The sequence below is a fragment of the Xenopus laevis genome, chromosome 4L (genome assembly GCF_017654675.1).
Source record: "Xenopus laevis strain J_2021 chromosome 4L, Xenopus_laevis_v10.1, whole genome shotgun sequence".
NCBI lineage: Eukaryota > Metazoa > Chordata > Amphibia > Anura > Pipidae > Xenopus > Xenopus laevis.
The window spans coordinates 118,923,389-118,943,615 of NC_054377.1; the positions used below are offsets into that span (position 1 = coordinate 118,923,389).

Sequence of the window (20,227 nt, forward strand, 5' to 3'; positions counted from 1 at the left end):
CAAAATAACGTTCGATTGAACGAAAAATCGTTCCATTGAAAGATTAAATCCTTTGATTCGAAGGATTTTAATCCATTGATCGAACGATTTTTCTTCGACCTAAAAAACATTAAAAAGCCTATGGGGACCTTCCCCATAGGCTGACATTGCACTGCGGTAGGTTTTAGGTGGTGAACTAGGGGGTCGAAGTTTTTTTTAAAGAGACAGTACTTCGACTATCGTATGGTCGAATAGTCGAACGATTTTTATTTTGAATCGTTCGATTCGAAGTCGAAGTAGCCCATTCGATGATCAAAGTAGCCAAAAAAAACATTCGAAATTCGAAGTTATTTCCTCTATTCCTTCACTCGAGCTAAGTAAATGGGCCCCGTAGTATCCTATTTGATGGTCGAAGTATCCAAAAAATTACTTTTTGTACTTCGACAATTCACTCGAACCTTATTAAATCTGCCCCTTAGACTCAGAAGCAGATTGCTTTCACTTGCAATTAGAAAAATACATTACAACCACTGACATTTTACAATAAATGTTATGTCGCTTAGACAAGACATTTCATTTCACGATGCACAAAACTACTTTGGAGCAGAAATCTCCACAGTTCCTTTATCCAGTTACTTCCAACCCAATATAAACACAGCAATAAACGAAAATATAATGTAATGCTTCAATTCCCTCCTTTCATTGCACGTCACAGATGTGGCTGCGATTAGATCAGCAGTAGTACAGCCGGAGGAACTGCAAGTTTATCGTTCCTGATGTAAAGCCCATCCGGCCGCCTCCCTTGTCTCTATGGTACGTTCTAACCGGAAGTCGTCTTTCCCAGGTGGCGGAATCGCCTCCATGTTGCCGGCGACCCTGAGAGGAGTTGAGAGTAAGCGGCAGTATTAGGGTGGCAAAGGATTGTGAGTGGAGGGATTTGTGAGAGCGGGGTTTAGTGGGTGAGTGCCAAGTGCTTGTGTGTTCTGAGCTTTCTATGGTGTCATTTATAGAGCAGCCTATAAGCTTTGGACTTATTATATCAGCTTCATTGCTTTTCTGTACTTTGCTTTTATAATGAACTCGGTGCTGTGATGTTACAGACAGTCGCTCACATACTATCGCCTCGCTGTTATTCTGTATGGAACTGACACACAGTTATTATTACTTTATTACGTTTCCACGTCTTCAAGGGCAATTCCACCCAAAAACTTCATGACAGTCCATGTTATTCTAAGCTACTTTTCCACAGTGCCCTCAATTAGAAATTGCCACTGATTTCAATGTTATTTAGAAATGGAATTGGGGTTGAAAGTAGTGTCGGTTTATGTGTGTGGATATATAGTGAATAGTACCCCCATCTTGTAAAATATGAGGATATTATAAGTTACTGAGGAGTTCCATGAATATGTAAAAACACGAGGCCGAAGGCCTCAAATTTCAGTGAGTCATGTGACCGAAATGACATCAGAACTCACCGTTTATAACTGATGACATCAGAACTCACCGTTTATAAGGATATAAATATATATATATATATGTGTTGCACTATTGTTCTGACTGCTGAAACAATGCTGAAACAATGTAGCGGAAGCCTGCTGATTAGCAGAACACTTTTGTGCTACATTGTATTAAGCCTGAACTAGATGAGAGAAAGGGATTAACAGATACTGCTTTCAACTGCAATTACAGAAAACCTTTAAAACGACTGAAAAAGTCTAATGGAAAGTTGCTTAGAATGACATTTCCTTTCATGATGTGATGATCTGCCCTTTAAAGGTGAACTATACCCTGATATCTGGGAACTAGTGATGTGCGGGCCGACCTGATACCCGACGTCATTGGTGGAAGCGGGTGTGGGCGGGCGCAGGTATTAGGGCGGGTTAGGGTCAGGTGCGGGTTAGGGAAACCCTGACACGCGCATCACTACTGGGAACCCTTTAACATGGCTGTATTTCGTTCTGTAAATCAGAGTAGGGCAACAGGGTTGGTGGGCGCCATCTTGTGCTGCTTTAGGTCCTCTTTTTGCCTACATTGAGCATCTCCTGGTCTGGATCAGATTGCATTGAGTATTCCTGTCTGAATATTACAGAGAAGAGAACCAGAAACAACGTGTCCCCCACCAACCCTGCTGCCCTACTCTGCCATTTGTGAAGGAATTGTTCAGTATAACAACTGGGTAAATAGACTGTGCAAAATGATTTCAATATAGTTAGTTAGCCAAAAATGTAATGTAAAGTAAAAAGAAAGGCTGGAGTGACTGGATGTGTAACTTAATAGCTAGAACACTTCTTCCTGCTTTGCAGCGCTCTTGGTTTCCACTGATTGGTTACCAGGCAGAAACCAATGAGTAAGTTGAGGGGGCGCATGGGCTATAACTGTTGCTTTTGAATCTGAGGTGCATGCCAAGGATCAATTTCAAACTCAAATCATTTTGGCACAATGCAATGTATATGTGAGTAGGGTTTATCTCTTAGTTTCTCTTCACAATAACTGCAAGGTGTAAAGGGAATATCCAGCCCTGTTCCTTTCTGGCTCCTTCCCTTTCTGCATGTTAATGAGAGCTGTCATATTGCTTGGCTTGGACATCTGCTGGGAAAAGAGGATACTTACTCTTGTTTGCAATGCTTATCCCAGTTGTTTGAGATTAATATAGAGTATACCAGGAGTGCCCATACTTTACTAATTCGTGGTCTACTTTTAGTGATGTTGTCCCATTATGATCTACATCCATAAAAGTATTGTTAGCATTCTGTTCCATGGAAAATATTACTTAAAGGGGTTGTTCGCCTTTGAGATAACTTTTGGCATTTTGTAGAGAGTAATATTCTGAGATAATTTGCAATTTGTTTATTATTGAAGGTTTTTGAGTTATTTAACTTTTTATTCAGCAGCTCTTCAATTTGCATTTTAAGCAATCTGGTAACTAGGGCCCAAATTACCCTAGCAACCATGCATTGATTTAAATAAGAGACTTAAATATGAATAGGAAACAGTCTGAATAGAAGGATCGTTAATAAAAAGTAGCAGTAACAATACATTTTTAGCCTTACAGTGCATTTGTTTTTTAGAAGGGGACAGTGACGTCCATTTGAAAGCTGCAAAGAATCAGAAGAAAAAGACAAATAACTATAAAACAATAAATAATGAAAACCGCTTGAAAAGTTGCTTAGAATTAGTCGTTCTATAACATAATAAAAGTTAGCTCAAAGGTGAACCACCTCTTTTTAAATATTATATTGATTTATGAGATAATGTATATTGCTGAAACCACTATTTACTATGTAACCTTAACAGAATAAATATCTGGATGAAATAGGAGGGTAATTTAGTCAAGCTGTGCGCACCAGGGTTCTTCTTGCATCCAAAAAAGCAATATATTGTGTTTCATGTAAAACAGACGTTTCAATACATACATAGTAAACCCTTAAATAACCACTTCCCATATAGTGTGAACATGTCAGTGACTTCACTTGTGCGTTTTAACTCTCGTATGGCTGGAAATCAACCAGCTTAAATATTGGTGCCTCTATTTGGACACTAAACCCAAATAGAGGCACCAATATTTGTACATGTGATGTCACAGACACGTTCACACTATGTGGGAGGTGGTTATTTAAAGGTTTACTTTGTATGTATTTTCACCTTGAAGGTCCCAATAGGGACCAAAACGTTGGTTTAAGGGTAGAACTACACGGACGATTTGCAAGCGATTTCGGCTGATCCGACGCGCTGCGCCAAAACTCATGTGTCAGGTCGGATGCGATGGAAAATAAGGTAAGCTATAGCAATGTCGAATGTTGTCGTTCATCCGACGCAACGCGTCACAACTGGCAGATGCAGCGTTGCATCCGACATGATGCCTGCGTTTTGACGCAGCGTGTTTGATTGCAAGTCGTCCATGTAGTTCTACCCTTACATGCAACACAATATATTGCATTTTTGATGCAAAAAGACTCTTTGGTGCTGTTCTTTACATATGCACTGCTTCTCCACGCACAGGGGCAGCTTATCATTTATATATATATATATATATATATATATATATATATATATATATATATATATATATATATATATATATATAGCCGCACTCCAATACGGTCTTTCTCCAACTAATGCGGGTGCAGGGTCAAAAGTATTGTGTATAGATTTGTTGAAAAAACCAGCACTCCAGTTTATAATCACTATATCATTATAAAATGCTTTTATTACGTATTTTTATTGCGTACATATATTTGACGTTTCCCCCCACATTTGCGCCTTTTTCAAGGATATTAAATATATATATCATTGGTCACAAACCGCATTCCAAGGACCTGTATAAATTATTATAAAATAATTTATTTTATTCTTTTTTCACATATGAAGTCCTTCGGTGTGTGCGGTGAGTGACCAATGATATTGTAAGCAGGCATTGGCTGCTTTTGTTTTGAGTGCACTCACCTTGGAGTGTATGTGTGTGTATATATAGATATAGATATTTAGACATTTATACAGTGAATGTGAACTGCAAGAGAGAGAGCCACACTAAGTTGTTAGTCACCTGTGTATCCTTAGACACCTTTTTCATTTCCACTATATGTGAATTATTATATATGTATTTTCTCTGCTTAGACGTGCTGGGGCAGCTCTTCTTTTCCTCCACCTGCCATGGCAGGCTGGTCCCGTGAAGCAGTTCTGCTCCTTTATCGCACTCTTCTGCGTCAAGGGCGTCAGCTGCAGTTAACAGACAGAGATTTCTATACTTCACGCGTGCGACGGGAGTTCAGGAAACATCAGAATCTGACAAAGCTGGAGGACAAGAAGAGGCAGCTGGAAAAAGGACAGTTCTTCCTTCGAACCAAACTTGGTGGACTGGTGTAACATATCACACACTTGATCTCTTGTGAGTCTGCACTTTGCAGGTAGAAATTGCCGGTTTCTGGATGCCTTCAAAAATTGTGCAAAACATACAAAGCTTATGTAGGACTGGAGAATTCTGATAGATACAAATAGTACAAGTTTCCAGTGGGCAAGTTAAAAAGATGAAAGTATTATTTGTGCTTGAAATAATGTGTATTTTTCCCAGACAAAGTTGCTATATAAAGCTATTGTCATTTTTTTCCAGTTGCATGAATAATGAGCTGTCTTTAAAATGTCAAAACAACATTAAAAAAAAATAGAAATTAAAACACAAAACGCCAGGCACAACTTTGTTCCACAATACAGACTCAGCATTGAAAGGATTAAGGCCAAATTTGTGTTGTCAGTTGTCTTGTGGGATTAACACACTGGGAACTGATTCATATGTGACCCCTACACCGCACATGTTCTGTGGACTGAATAGGTTCTCTCTCTGTATAGAAGGCACTGTTGATGGAATCTCAGAAATCGAAGTAGTGATGTCCCAGAATAGAAATAGTTACTAGCTGCACATAATTGTAAGGCAGTGGCATGTATAATGAATATTATTGAGAACAACAGGAAGTGGTCTTTTCCATTCCCTTGCTAATCACATTTGTGGGCAACTTCTTTTAGTGTTTAATGGCTACTGTAAAGTTTCCCAGTTTATCTCCCACTTTAATATTTGGCATTCCGATGCTTTGTTTCATAGTTATGTTGAACATGTAGACATGTCAGTGTGTAGCCCAGCTTGAACAACTATTACAACTACATGATTTGTTAACTTGCCATGACCTTGACAGTTGGAGGAACGGGAAACACAGGAAACTCCTTGTTATAGCTGCTACAGAAACAGAACACTAAACTATTTCAAGCATATCAATTTACCTACATGAAATGTAATTAAGCAAATGTAAACTTAAAGGTTAGGGTATTGGGTTACAGTGATATTTGCTGCACCTTGAAAAGTCAAATGGAATAATTTAAAACTAGTTAGCTAAGAATATTAATAATCTTTCTGATCTTCTGGAACATATTAAATCGGGTTGAAAAAAGACAAAGTCCATCAACTTTAACCCCTCCAAATGAAAAGCCAGCATCCATGCACACACAAATTATATATACCCATATCTATACTAACTATAGATTTTAGTATCACAATATCCTTTGATATTATGTCTGTCCAGGAAATCATCCAAGCCCCTCTTATAGGCATTAACTGAATCAGCCATCACAACATCATCCGGCAGTGCATTCCACAACCTCACTGTCCTGACTGTGAAGAACCCCCTATATTGCTTCAAATGAAATTTATTTTCTTCTAGTATGAAGGGGTGGCCTCTGGTACAGTGATCCTCTTCTTCAGAAACAGTGTGAATGAGGATGAACAGCTGTAGAGGTCGTTAGTCTGTGACCCAAAATGCCTTTGTTTTCATTACAAGTAGAAACCATAGTAAGAAATGCACAGCATGGCAGGTTTGTTTTAGAAGCTTAGCGGTAATGTGATTAATGTCCTTAAAGGAACAGTTCAGTATAAAAATAAAAACTTGGTAAATAGGCTGTGCAAAATACAAAATGTTTGTAATATAGTTCGTTATCCAAAAATATAATGTATAAAGGCTGGAGTGACTGAATGTCTAATAGAACAGAACACTACTTCCTGCTTTTCAGCTCTCTAACTCTGAGTAAAGGTGGCCATACACGGGCCGATAAAAGCTGCCGACAGACCGAGTCGGCAGCTTATTGGCCAGTGTATGGGGGCCCCCGACGGGCTTCCCCTATCGAGATCTGGCCGAAAGTCGGCCAGATCTCGATCGGATGGGATTAAAAATCCCGTTGGATCGCGGCCGCATCTGTTCGTTGATGCGGTCCCGCGATCCGACCGCCCGTTTGGCGAACGCTAGGATCCGATCGTTGGGCCCTAGGGCCCACGATCGGATCAGCCCGATATTGCTCACCTCAAGGTGGGCATATCGGAGGGAGATCCGCTCGTTTGGCGACATCGCCAAACGAGCGGATCTATCCGTGTATGGCCACCTTTAGTCAGCGACTTGAAGGGGGTCACGTGGGACACAACTGTTCAGTGAGTTTGCCTTAGCATGCAGGTCAGATTCAAAAGTAAACAGTTATGACCCATGCGGTCCCCCCTCAAGTCAGTGATTGGTTACTGCCTGGTAACCAATCGGTGGAAACAAAGAGAGCTGCAAAGCAGGAAGTAGTGTTCTTGCTATTAAGTTAGAAATCCAGTCACTCCAGCCTTTATATATGACATTTTTGTTTATCTGTATTTGAACATTTTTTTATTTTGCACAGCCCATTAATTTACCCAGTTTTTATTTTTATACTGAACAATTCCTATAAGCCAGTGCTTCAGGAGCACTTCATTTTCAGATAAAATGTTTTTCGTCAAAGACAACATGTTAGAAGGCACTTTTAGAACTGTTTTTAAGCTGTCATTTTGTTGTTTTTTTATATACAAATTGCATTTGTCTAAATTATGTTTCCTGCATGTGTTTCTCTTAAAGAAATCATGGCAGGAGCTGGAGAGAAGAAAGGCAAGAAGGATGACAATGGGATTGGCACTGCTATAGATTTTGTCCTCTCCAATGCCAGACTGGTACTTGGCGTGGGAGGAGCTGCCATGCTAGGAATAGGTGCTTTGGCAGTGAAACGGGTGAGTGATGTTGATGTCTATTTAAAGAGAGGAACAGGAGAGCATTTCTCATTAGGGCTGTTGGGGGAAGTAGAAATACTGAAAGGGATAAAAGGGATCCTGTCATCGGAAAACATGTTTTTTTCAAAACGCATCAGTTAATAGTGCTACTCCAGCAGAATTTTGCACTGAAATCCATTTCTCAAAAGAGCAAACAGATATTTTTATATTTCATTTTTAAATCTGACATGGGGCTAGACATTTTGTCAATTTCCCAGCTGCCCCCAGTCATGTGACTTGTGCCTGCACTTTAGGAGAGAAATGCTTTCTGGCAGGCTGCTGTTTTTCCTTCTCAATGTAACTGAAGGAGTCTCAGTGGGACATGGTTTTTTACTATTGAGTGTTGTTATTAGATCTACCAGGCAGCTGTTATCTTGTGTTAGGGAGCTGCTATCTGGTTACCTTTCCATTGTTCTTTTGTTTGGCTGCTGGGGGGGAAAAGGGAGGCGGGTTATATCACTCTAACTTGCAGTACAGCAGTAAAGAGTGATTGAAGTTTATCAGAGCACAAGTCACATGACCAGGGGCAGCTGGGAAATTGACAATATGTCTAGCCCCATGTCAGATTTCAATATTTAATATAAAAAAATCTGTTTGCTCTTTTAAGAAATGGATTTCAGTGCAGAATTCTGCTGGAGCAGCACTATTAACTGATTCATTTTGAAATTTTCCCCATGACAGTATCCCTTTAAGCTCCTGTGCCCTCTGAGGAAACCTATCTTTTTATACAGCTTTCAGTCTGCAATAAATGTTACTTGGAGATTAAACAGCAGTGGAATTTAGATTGCTCTCTACCCATCATGGTTTTTCAATTATATTTTCCCTTAAACAACTGTATATTGCAGGGAGCACATTCAACTCTACATATCCCAAATTGGTGCAGCTTCTAATTTCAGGACCTGCTAAGGGACTGGGTGCAAGCTATCACTCATTTTATATATATTAAGTCTATAGTAGTACAACACCTTATATGTCTTGTGCTTCTGCATATTTAGATGTATGATAGGGCTATCAGTGCCCCTGCCAGCCCCTCCCGAACCAACCAGTCAAGCAAACGGAGTTGGGAAGAGCCTAGTTGGTTAGGCTCATCTACGCGACTTCTGAAAAATGACATGAAGACATCTGTAAGCCGCAGTCTGCAGACTCTCCCCACAGATTCCTCTGCATTTGAATCAGGTGACTTTTACTGCATAAAATGAGAGATGGGAGAAAAAAAAATTTCCGCAACTTTTGGAGCAACAATAGTTTTTTGTTCCATTTTTCTAGATAGATTTGCTCCAGGTCGTTCAGGTTAGTCACGTGACACCTGAATTTACAAACTTTGCAATGGATTCTCATTTGGATTAAGATCAAGGTGATTGGGCCATTGTAGGACATTGACATTTTTGTTCTTGAGCCACTCCAATGTTACTCTGGCCTTGTGTTGGGGTTAATTGCCCTGCTGAAAGTCTGGAAATGTCTTTAAGGAAAAGGACACACGGGGAGATTAGTTGCCCCGGCAACAAAACGCCTCTTCTTCGGGGCGCCAATCTCCCCGAACTGCGTTCCCCTACCTTCCCGCCGGCTACAACGAAAAATCGCCAGCAGGATGGTACTCGCGGTGCTCCGTTTTCCGAAGTCGCCCAAAGTTGCCTCATGAGGAAACTTCGGCTGTCTCCGGAAAACGAAGTGCCGCTAGTGCCATCCTGCTGGCGATTTTTCATTATAGCCGGTGGGAAGGTAGGGCAAGGCGGTTCGGGAGATTGTCACCCCGAAGAAGAGGCTATTCGTCACCGGGCGACTAATCTCCCCAAATCTGCCTGCGTGTCCTTACCCTAAAGTGGAATAGCACAAAAGGCTGATACATTATCTGGCAGTAAATTAAGTATTATATTTCAGCTGGCAGTGAAAATGGGTTAAACCCCCTACATTTACTTATTAACAGTTAACCTTTTAAATCATTTACACATTTCAATTTTCTGTAGACCCTGTTAGACCTAAACCACCAACTAGAAAATCTCAAACAGACTTGAAGAAGACTCGTCTGCGGATGTCCCTTCAAGAGAAACTTTTTGCTTATTATAGAAAAAATGTGACCATCCCACCCATGGAGCAAAGTACTGCTAAGCAAGCTGCTGTAGACATCTGTTCCGAACTTCGCAATTTTATCCGCAACAAGTTCCCAGATATGCAGTTGCGAGAGATGCACCTCAGCGGGAGTCTGTACGATGACCTGCAGGTAACACTGAGTCTGAGTTACAGGTGCATTTTACAAATATTGCATTTGATTGTATTATATGCATATTGATATATAAAGTTACTCCACATCAGTGCCAAGAGAGAATTTGTTATTTTGTGTTCAATGTGTTAAAAGCTGTAGAACTTTTTAGGTATATACAGACCAGGTATTTACAGACCTGGGGAATCAATTCATGCTTTTGGAGGAGTTGGAAGGGGCGATGGATGCTATTTCAAAAAGTTGTAGTGGGTTGTATTGTCTTGTCCTTAAAGGGATATTGTCATGGGAAAAAAATTTTGTTTTCAAAATGAATCAGTTAATAGTGCTGCTCCAGCAGAATTCTGCACTGAAATCCATTTCTCAAAAGAGCAAGCATATTTTTTTATATTCAATTTTGAAATCTGACGTGGGGCTAGACATTTTGTCAATTTCCCAGCTGCCCCAAGTCATGTGACTTGTGCACTATTAACTGATTCATTTTGGAAAAAAAATAAAATAAAAAATAAAATAGGTTAGCGTGTAACGTGTATTAATGAGGCATTGTCATAACATAACTAACCCTCCTTTTTAAAGGAGAAGGAAAGGCTGAGTTTACTTGGGGGTGCCAAAAGTTAGGCACCCCCAAGAGATTGTATATAATTACCGGAAACCCTGGGCCAGTTCTCCTATCATCAAAAAACTGCACCGGTCCGGGGGTTGTTCTTCTTTCTTCACACAGTGCACATGCGCAGTATCGTGAAAAAGCTGAACTTTAACTAAGCAGTCGGCTATTTCATTATATTGCCCATGAGTCTGCCCCTGGAAATTTGAAGGAAGAAGAAGTAAGCCAATCACTTGGTGCTTGCTGGAAGAACTTCCAGACCGGTGCAGTTTTCTGCTGATAGGAGCACCGGCCGGGGTTCAGGTAAGTAAATGCAATCACTTGGGGGTACCTTACTTTTGCCACCCCCAATTAAATGGGCCTTTCCTTCTCCTTTACATGAAACTTAATAATGCTTTTATTTTCAGTCAAGTTAATTGACTGAAGATATCATCGCCAAATTGTTCTTGTGTCCCAGGCATCCCTTCACTGCCCTGGGTGAGCACATGCACAAATACAAAACTGCTTCACTGATCTTTGTAATGTGCCAACGTTAATAAACTGGGAGGAGTAAGCAACTAGAATCAGTGGAGGTGCCTAAGTACATCTTTGTTTATGTCAAGGATTGTACATAAATATTTTATTTATCTTTGCAGGTGGTGAGAGCAGATCATATTCAGCTTATGGTGCCCCTGTTATTGGATAATAATTTGTGGTCATGTGTCCCTGGGGAAGAGACCATACTAAACTTACCTGGATTCTGCCTCATCCGTCGGGAGAATGTGGAGTACTTCCCAAGGGGTACTAGCTACTGGGACCGCTGTGTTGTAGGTGGTTACCTTTGTCCAAAGTCTGTTATAGCTACATTTGAGAAGGTAGTGGCAGGATCTATAAACTGGCCAGCCATTGGTAGTATACTGGGGTATGTAATCCGACCAGTGGTCCCATCAGAGAGCCTAATCCTGGAGGTTCAGTATGAGGAAGATCGTAGGCTTTTTTTAGACTTCCTACCTTTGGTAGCACTTGAGCAGCATGCAGCAGTAGCCAAGCCACATAGACTCCAACGTTATGAAAATATGTGGAGGCTCAGCAAACGTGGGGCTGAAACCGCTGCATTGATGGGGCGGGATCAGCAGGATTCAGGGTGCCGCTGCCTATGTCTGAAGATCCTAAAAGCCATCTGTCGCTACAATCTGCAACTTTCACATCTCACTGCTTCTCACCTTACAAACATTCTTCTCCACACCTGTGAGAAGGAATCAGACTGGTCACATGGGGTACTGGCTGACCGGTTTCTCCAGGTGCTACGAGAAACTGTGGGCCACCTAGAGAAAGGAGAGTTGCCCTCTGCCATGGAACCAAAGGTGGACCTTTTTTCAGAACTCACTGCAGAGGAGATTGATGAGATGGGCTATTTTCTCTACTGCTCCTTGTCGGAACCTGAGGTGCTTCTTAGGACAGAAGACTAAATGAGGACTTCTTCTGTTTGTAACTGCACAATGACCATAACTTCTATGGTGTGCAAATCTATGAACATTTTAAAAAGCAAGATGAGGCTCATACTTTTTTTTTCTTCCAATATAAGGCAAATTGAACAGTGAAATTTAAAATGCATGTGTTTTGACTATCCTGCTGCTCCTTTAGAGAACCGGGATGGTCAGAATGCCTGTTGTGCCATAGGACTGTTATTTTTGTTAGTTACACATGTTCTGTGGTGTGTCTGCTGTTTTCATGACTATTCCCTGAATCTCTCTGCTAGATAAGCTTGGGTAGGGCTGGAATATGCTGGGATTTCCAGTCTCACAAGAGTTGAAATAACATGGTATCTGTTGCCTACTTTAAGTGTAGTCTAGACTTTACTATACACAATAATGTTCCATTTATTCAGACTCCTGCCGTGTGCTGCCTTGCTGTTGTGTTTCTTTGGTGCCCTCATTCTTTCTTCAGCTTTTACTCAACCTCCTTCTGTTTCCCTTTGCTAACAAATTACAACCTAAATACAATTTCACTGCAGATATATTAGTATTATGTTACAGGGATGTTATGCAGCAGTATTGCTATTTTGAGCAGTATTCATATTCTCATCGCAGTTTTAGCAAAAAACCTTACTGTATTTAGGATGCTTTGCTTTATTATTTATTAATTAATTGGCAGCATGTTTCAGGGCAGCATAATACAGTGGTCACTCATTTTAAAGAACAATGGAAGGTCAGAAGGCTCATAACAATACAAGGTGCCGATCCAACAGGAGGCTGCCCAAAACGTCTCCAATGTGTGTATACTCAAAAAATTACAACGTTGGATCGCACACTTTGATTAGAAAAAAGGTTTATTTACAGAAAGAAAGGTTACAAAAACAGTCATTTGCCCTACTCGTTTCCACTGTGAAACGGTCTTCATTGTGCCCCGATGACTGTTTCACAATCGTAATGCGCAGGGCAAATCTTTTTGTAACCTTACTTTTCTGTAAATAAAGCTTTTTTTACTCAGTTAAAGGCGACTTAAACCCCTATGCAATTTTAACCAAAGGTCCCCTCCTAAGTCACATCAAAGCGAATCAGACTTGATCTACCAATCCTGAGCAGGGTTGGTCTCTCTGCCTTATGTCAAATTCTATGGCTTGCCCTGTAGTAAACAAAAAACACATTCATTATAAGTACAACTATAATTACTTCATGCTTTAAAATGGGTGATAACTGTTAAAACTAGCAAACCAAAGCTAGAAAACCAACATAAATGTATTTCTAGACTTTAGTGGGCAGTACATATAGTGTATCCTGTGCATACTGTTCTTCCAAAGACTTTTTCATCTGCATCAGCCAGTATGCAAGGTTTAATCCCACAAAAGCAACCATTTCTGTTCATCACAACTACCTCTGCTTGGGAAGGGATAACCCTCTTGCTTTACACCTAAGGAAATGTAAAATAGTAAAGGTCAGGGCACACAGGCAGATTCAGGGAGATTAGTCACCCGTCGACAAACCTCCTCTTCGGCGTGACTAATCTCCCCGAACTGCCTTCCCGCCAGCTAGAAAATCACTGGCAGGGTGGTACTCGGAGTGCTTCTTTTTCCGAAGTTGCACTTCTGTGTTCTTTTGCACTTCGGGCGACTTTGGAAAACAAATCGTGTTGAGTGCCATCCCGCCGGCGATTTACATTTTATCCGGCGGGAGGCAGTTCGGGGAGATTAGTTGCCACAAAGAGGAGGAGATTTGTCAGCGGGCGACTAATCTCCCTGAATCTGCCTGTGTGCCCTGACCCTCAAACCCATTGATCCTTACCAACTTTGTCTTCAGTGCAGGATAAATACTGTAGTAATAGTAGCTATTTACTATTAATCAGGCTAATGCCATAACATGGGGCTGATTCTTAGCCTGCAGATAAACACAGGCTGAGAATCACCACCTCCGCTCCCATCAGCCCTCTCATGTGTTTGCACCTGGAGGCACAAGGATCAAATTTCTGCACCTAAATGCGTACTCATTTATTTATAAATCCTCTTTCATTTTATACACATGCAAGGGATGCTGTTTTTTCACAAAACAACATATTTTAAACGTTTTCTGAATTGTTTGTATCATTTTTGACAGGACAAAAGCAGTCGCATGAATGGGAGGTAAAACATTGTTTTCAATACAATCTGAACACCTTTTTAATGACTCCTTTAACAAAAGAAACTATTCTTCAGCACATATAACATTTTTATTTTGAAGCAAACACAGGTACGAGATCTCTTATTCTGAAAGCCAATCTAGAAAGCGCCAAAATATGGTGTTGCCATTTCCCATAGTCCAATGTAAACAATTCTTCATTTATGGCTCATTGACTATTTCTCTGTAATAATAAGGCAGTGCCTTGTACTTTATGGCAACAAAACTTCATTAATATACATTGGGGACAGAACAATCATACTGTTGGTTTTTAATGTTTAAATGTTTTCTAGAAGCCTAAAGGCATGGTGCCCCATATTACGGAAAGACCCCCTTTCTGGAAAACCCTAAGCCCCAAGCTTTTCTGCTAACTGAGCCCATAAGTGTTGTAAACATGAAATACAACATGTTGCATAATGAAAGTAAATCAGATTCTAAGCAAATGTCCAGGATACCTTTAATTGCAAATTTTCATTGATATATTAACGTTATTTATGCATTTTATTATTGAAAACTCTGCTCCTGTTGTTTGCAATTCTCTGCACTACTGCTTCTGACTACATGTACCATTAAAACAGTGTCGCTGTAGACTGCATCCATCCAAGGCAGTGATCCCCAACCAGTAGCTCGTGAGCAACATGTTGCTCTCCAACGCTTTGGATGTTGCTCCCAGTGGCCTCAAGGCAGGTGCTTATTTTTGAATTCCTGGTTTTTGGGCAAGTTTTGGTTGCATAGAAAACAGATTTATGGCCAAACATAGCCTACTGTAGGCTGCCAGTCCACATAGGGGTTACCAAGTAGCCAATCACAGCCCTTTGTGTCATCTACAGGAACTTTTTCATGCTTGTGTTGCTCCCCAACTCTTTTTGCATTTGAATGTGGCTCACGGGTAAAAAAGGTTGGGGATCCCTGATCCAAGGTTCCACTTCCCACAATGTCTTGCATGTTTGATTAACTATGGTGCAGGATCACAGATGTGTGCAGTGCATTATGGGAAAAAGAACTGCTGTAATGGCATTGCTTCTGTCGCATATATTATTATATAGTCAGGACAAGCAGCACAGAGGAAAAAGAAAAGACAGATACTGCTTTCCATTACATTTACAGGTTGTTGAATACTTGTAATGTATAAATATTGGAAAGCTGCTTAGAATTAACTTTGCTTTCAGCATACAATATTTTATATTATGGTTTTCAAGCTGTGTTAAGCTTATCTCACCTAATTGTGTCTGGAGCCAGTGCAATCTTTGGTTAGCACCAATCTTTAACATATCTATAACAAACTCATGGACCTTGGCAACATTTCTAGGGAACAAATATGCAATCCATACACTATCACTTCATTGGGAGTGGATCTGGCTGTAAAAAGGTTTATAAAATAGGATTTTTAAGGGCAATGGTTTTAGAGTGTTGATGTTATTGTATACGGTACACATAATAATATTCCTTTTAAAGCGGTAGTTCACCTTTAAGTTAACTTTTAGTGTGTTAGAGTAGTCCGTTCTAAGGCACTTTTCAATTGGTCTTTATTTTTAATAATTTCCTTTCTTTTGAATCTTTACATTTTTCAATGGGGGTCACTGACCCCATCTTAAAACAAATGCTCTGTAGCACTACAAATGTATTATTATTACTTTTTATTACTCCTCTTTTTATTTAGACCCTCTCCTGTTCATGTTCCAGTGTTTTATGCAAATTGGTGCATGGTTAGTAATTTGGAACCTAACAACCAGATTACTGAAATTGCAAACTGGAGAGCCGCCGAATAAAAAGCTAAATAACTCAAAAACCACAACTAATAAAAGGTTAAATCCAATTGCAAATAGTCTCAGAATATCACATTCTAAATCATACTAAAAGTTAATTTAAAGGTGAACAACCCCTTTAACTAATGTGCTGCTATTTCTAGTACAGAGATGGAGTGCTGCTTCCAGTGTTACCTGTTTATCAGGTGCCTCTAGGTGTATGGCCCCAAAAACTGTATCCACAAACAAAACACCAATGGCACATCCAATGCGATTAAACCAGTTGTGGGTTATTTATTAGCTCATAATCGAGGCTGCTATTTCTAGCCACATATCTACATATTTATTGAGGACATCACAGCAGGAATAATTCATTTTACAAATCCAGACCTGGCAGTTGGTCCACCCCACACAATGGGTCGCTCCACCCAGGGTTTGGCTTCTAAGGACATGGTTCCCTTATAGCTGTATGCAGTGCTGTGTATGTGTGTAGGGATTCCCTTGTTTCAAGCTGCAGATTCCAGGGACTCTGTGTATATCAAACCTTTGTTTGCCTCCAGTGTCTTAAATTATATGGGAAGCCAAAGATGGCTGTGTGGATTGGTAGTTATTTGCTTTTTTTAAAATCTTTTATTGTGTTTTGCTGACCAGTATAACAACCACACATCTGTAGCAGTGTTTTTCTGAAATTAAATGGGTGTAATAACCTTTACAGCTCAGTGCAACAAAAAATCCTCCGCATATTTATATGTATTTGTGTAACGGGGGCTACCATGCTGCTCTGTTTAGGTATGGTCTGCTAAGGTAAGCAGTATAGAAGCTGCCACTTACATGTACAAATAGGAAGAGGATGAGGAACGTTCCATTCCTTCAGACTTTAAAGGGGTGGTTCACCTTTCAGTTAGCTTTTTTTTTCAATTGGCCTCCATTATTTTTTTTAAAATTGTATTTTCCTTCTTCTGACTCGTTCCAGCTTTCAAATGGGGGTCACTGAGCCCATCTAAAAACAAATGCTCTGTAAATCAACATTGTTCGTGCTGCTTTTTATTACTTGTCTCTTTATTCAGGCCCTCTCCTATTCATATTCCAGTCTCTTATTCAAATCAATGCATGGTTGCTAAGGTTTTTGGGACCCAAGCAACTGTATTGCTGAAATTGGAGAGCTGCTGAATAAAAAGTTAAATAACTTAAACACCACAAATAATAAAAAATGAAAACCAATTGCTGATTATCTCAGAATATCACTCTCTACATTATACTAAAAGTTAACATGAAGTTGAACAACCCCTTTAATGTAAAGGTAAATGAAGACGACATGTTTATGTCTCTGACCTATACTTGTATCCAGCGATGTGCTCCTCAAACTGTTACAATTATTATGTGTTGCTGCCTTTGTGTTTTACTAGATCTCTCCCCAAAATACACTGATATGTAATGGACTGTGGAAGGTGTAATATGCATGTATTCTTTTTATTCCGGGAAGAGTGAGAGTATGTCATAATAAATGAAAACTTATGAATAAAACGTAACAAGCCTAATCTTTTTGTGCATTTGCATAGTGTGTGTTTGTCTAGTTCATCTAGTTTATTGTGGTCCTTGGGGAGCAGATTACACAGGAATGAGAGTTCCGCTACTCTACATGGAAACACAGTGCACAGTTGCAGTTCATACGTGCCCCAAAACAGATGACATGGAAATAAATTGCAGTGAGTATGAAACCTTAAAATCCAAAGCTACGGTCACTACACGTGTCGCTTCACCTCTACCAACATTGTACTGCTGCTCATCTATATACCTACGTCTTTCCCACCCCCACTCATCACCTTAACAATCTATTCCAGTTTCCACTCTTCCAGTCCATGCTTCTAACTGCCAGCAAATGCCACTTGGGCTTGGTCCTTCTGAGAAATGTTCCATCACAAAAAGTTCAACTATTCAGGGTTCTATGATGCTGATACACCAGGTAGGTGTTCCCTTAGACAAAAGATTTCCTTCCAGGTACAAAAGTCCCTCTTTGAAACCCAAACTTAAAACAGTTCCTCCTTAAATAACATCTCCAAATACATGTGATCATAGAATAATATGGCACAGGAATTCCCCAACACAAGGAAACTTCACCTAAAAAATGTATTTGCATAAGGAAACAATGTGATTCTAAGTTCAAAATACAGATATGGAACCTGTTATCCAGAAAGCTTGGGACCTGGTGTTTTCCAGATAAGGGATCTTTCTGTAATTTGGATCTTCATACCTTAAGTCTACTAGAAAATCATTTAAATATTAAATCCAATACAGTATAACCCCCCCCCTTCATTTTAAGTTTTTCAGTATAAAATCAGGGAAATGTATTTTGCATAATATATAGGTGGGACCACAAAACAATAATGTAAAGTGATGGGAAACTTAAAATCAGGGGATGTAAAACTGAGGTACCACTGTAGGCTGGTTGTGCTCTCAATAAGGATTAATTCTATCTTAGTTTGGATCAAGTACAAACTACTGTTTTATTAATACTGAGAAAAAGGAAATCATTTTTAAAAATTTAGATTAAATGGAGTCTATGGGAGATGGCCTTCCTGTAATTCAGAGCTTTGGGGATAATGGGTTTCCGGATAACAGATCCCTTACCTGTACATTCAAAATTTTAAATTAAAAGTCCTGGGTTTAAGGGTCTGTTTTGCATCTGGGAGTGGTCAGTTAAATCTTCATGAATTCTAAACAATGTCACTTCCTTTTTGAATTGCTTCCACTTTGCCAAATTATTCATATACAATATCTATCTAATTTATCTGATCTATCTCTATGTAGGAGTGTAGGAAAAGTGTCATTCCTCTGTTCAGCTGTTCTGCTACTAGATGTCACTGGGCTCATTTATCAACACTGGGCAAATTTGCCCATGGGCAGTTACCTATAGCAACCAATCAGTGATTCGTTTTTTGAAGCCAGCTGCAAGTAGAAAAATGATTGCAGCAATTTGATTGGTTGTCATGGCTTACTGCCCATGGGCAAATTTGCCGAGTGTTGATAAATGACCCCCAGTGTGTGCAAGTTATTGTGAATTTAAAGTCATACTAATTTAAAATATGGCAGTAGTGTGAGTGAGTGTGTGCGCTTGGAGGGACACGCACTTCTTTCAAATATTCAGAATGCCTGTTGCTTTCATAGCACCTGGACACTTGGGCTGAAGGGGGGGAACTCTTAAGGGGCTATACCACTCCCAAGACCAATGTGCAAGGAACAATGTGATTCTGCCCCAAAGATTACGGGTTCCTTGGATATATTGGGAACTTCAAAATGTCATGAGTTCAATACAAATGAATTCAATAAAAAAAGACTGCTTGTATGTCTCCACCTATCTGTCCTCATATAGTATTGGAGTCCTTGACACCATCATCGGTAATTTCCTCCATATCTTTGTTCCCCAAACTGTAGGGTACCATTAAAAGGGTTGTTCAACTTTAAATTAAATTTTGGTATGATGTAGAGAGTGATATTCTGAGACAATTTGCAATTGGTTTTCATGTTTTATTATTTGTGGTTTTTTATTTCACTTTTAATTCAGCAGCTCTCCAGTTTGCAATGTTATCAATCTGGTTGCTAGGGTCCACGTTACCCTAGCAACGTGTACTGATTTGAATACGAGACTGGAATATGAATAGGAGAGGTCTGAATAGAAAGACGAGTAATAAAAAGTAGCAATAACAATACATTTGTAGCCTTACAGAGTAATTGTTTTTAGATGGGGTCAGTGACCCTTGTTTTAAAGCTGGAAAAAGTCAGAAGGCGGCAAATTATTTTCAAAAATCTAATAAATAAATGAATGCCAATTGAAAAGTTGCTTAGAATTAGCCATTCTATAACATACTAAATGTTAACGTGAAGGTGAACCAAATCCTTTAATTAGTTCTTCTCTGCAGTCAGTGTTGGTGTCAACTCCAATGAGTAAAGGTTATTAACAGTTGAATTTCCGTGCAGAAGAATGCATAACAATGTATCATATGGCAAACTCATCATTTATTTATTTAGACATTGCAAGTTACTCAACAACAGGATCAGACTGGGCCAGTGTGAAAAAACCCGGTGGGCCCTGCCGCCCAGACTCATTCCTAAGGAAACATGAACGTTGGGGCCCACAAGAGCCTTAGGAAGAATAAATTCTGTGACACTTGAGATCCCTGCCAAGTAGAGACAGAAGAATTAGGAGGCTCACACTCATATGTCTATATGGAACTTAGCTCAGGTTGATGCCAACAGAGTGAAAGAAACATGATCTAATTCTATTTATCTGAATTGTTATACAGTAGTGACAAAATGGTGTCCGAGTCGTGTTGTCCCATTTCTGCATAGTCCTGCGTGGCAACTCTTAGGGGCACATTTACTTAGGGTCGAATAGCGAGGGTACTTCGGCTATCGAATGGTTGAATAGTTGAACGATTTTTAGTTCGAATCGTTCGATTCGAA

At 39.8% G+C, this 20,227-nt stretch overlaps 2 protein-coding genes across 2 annotated transcripts; both read left to right on the forward strand.

Moving 5' to 3' along the window:
- Window positions 1-690: 690 nt before the first annotated feature.
- LOC108714528 (MIEF1 upstream open reading frame protein-like) lies at window positions 691-4,842 on the forward strand. Its single transcript, XM_041590721.1, has 2 exons — window positions 691-792; window positions 4,594-4,842. The coding sequence occupies exons 1-2, from the start codon at window positions 790-792 to the stop codon at window positions 4,840-4,842; spliced, it is 252 nt and encodes an 83-aa protein (XP_041446655.1). The 5' UTR covers window positions 691-789.
- A 2,548-nt stretch (window positions 4,843-7,390) lies between these two features.
- On the forward strand, window positions 7,391-17,304 carry mief1.L (mitochondrial elongation factor 1 L homeolog). Its single transcript, XM_041590720.1, has 4 exons — window positions 7,391-7,534; window positions 8,569-8,749; window positions 9,538-9,791; window positions 11,028-17,304. Exons 1-4 carry the CDS (start codon window positions 7,391-7,393, stop codon window positions 11,838-11,840), a joined length of 1,392 nt encoding a protein of 463 aa, XP_041446654.1. The 3' UTR covers window positions 11,841-17,304.
- The last annotated feature ends 2,923 nt before the right edge of the window (window positions 17,305-20,227 follow it).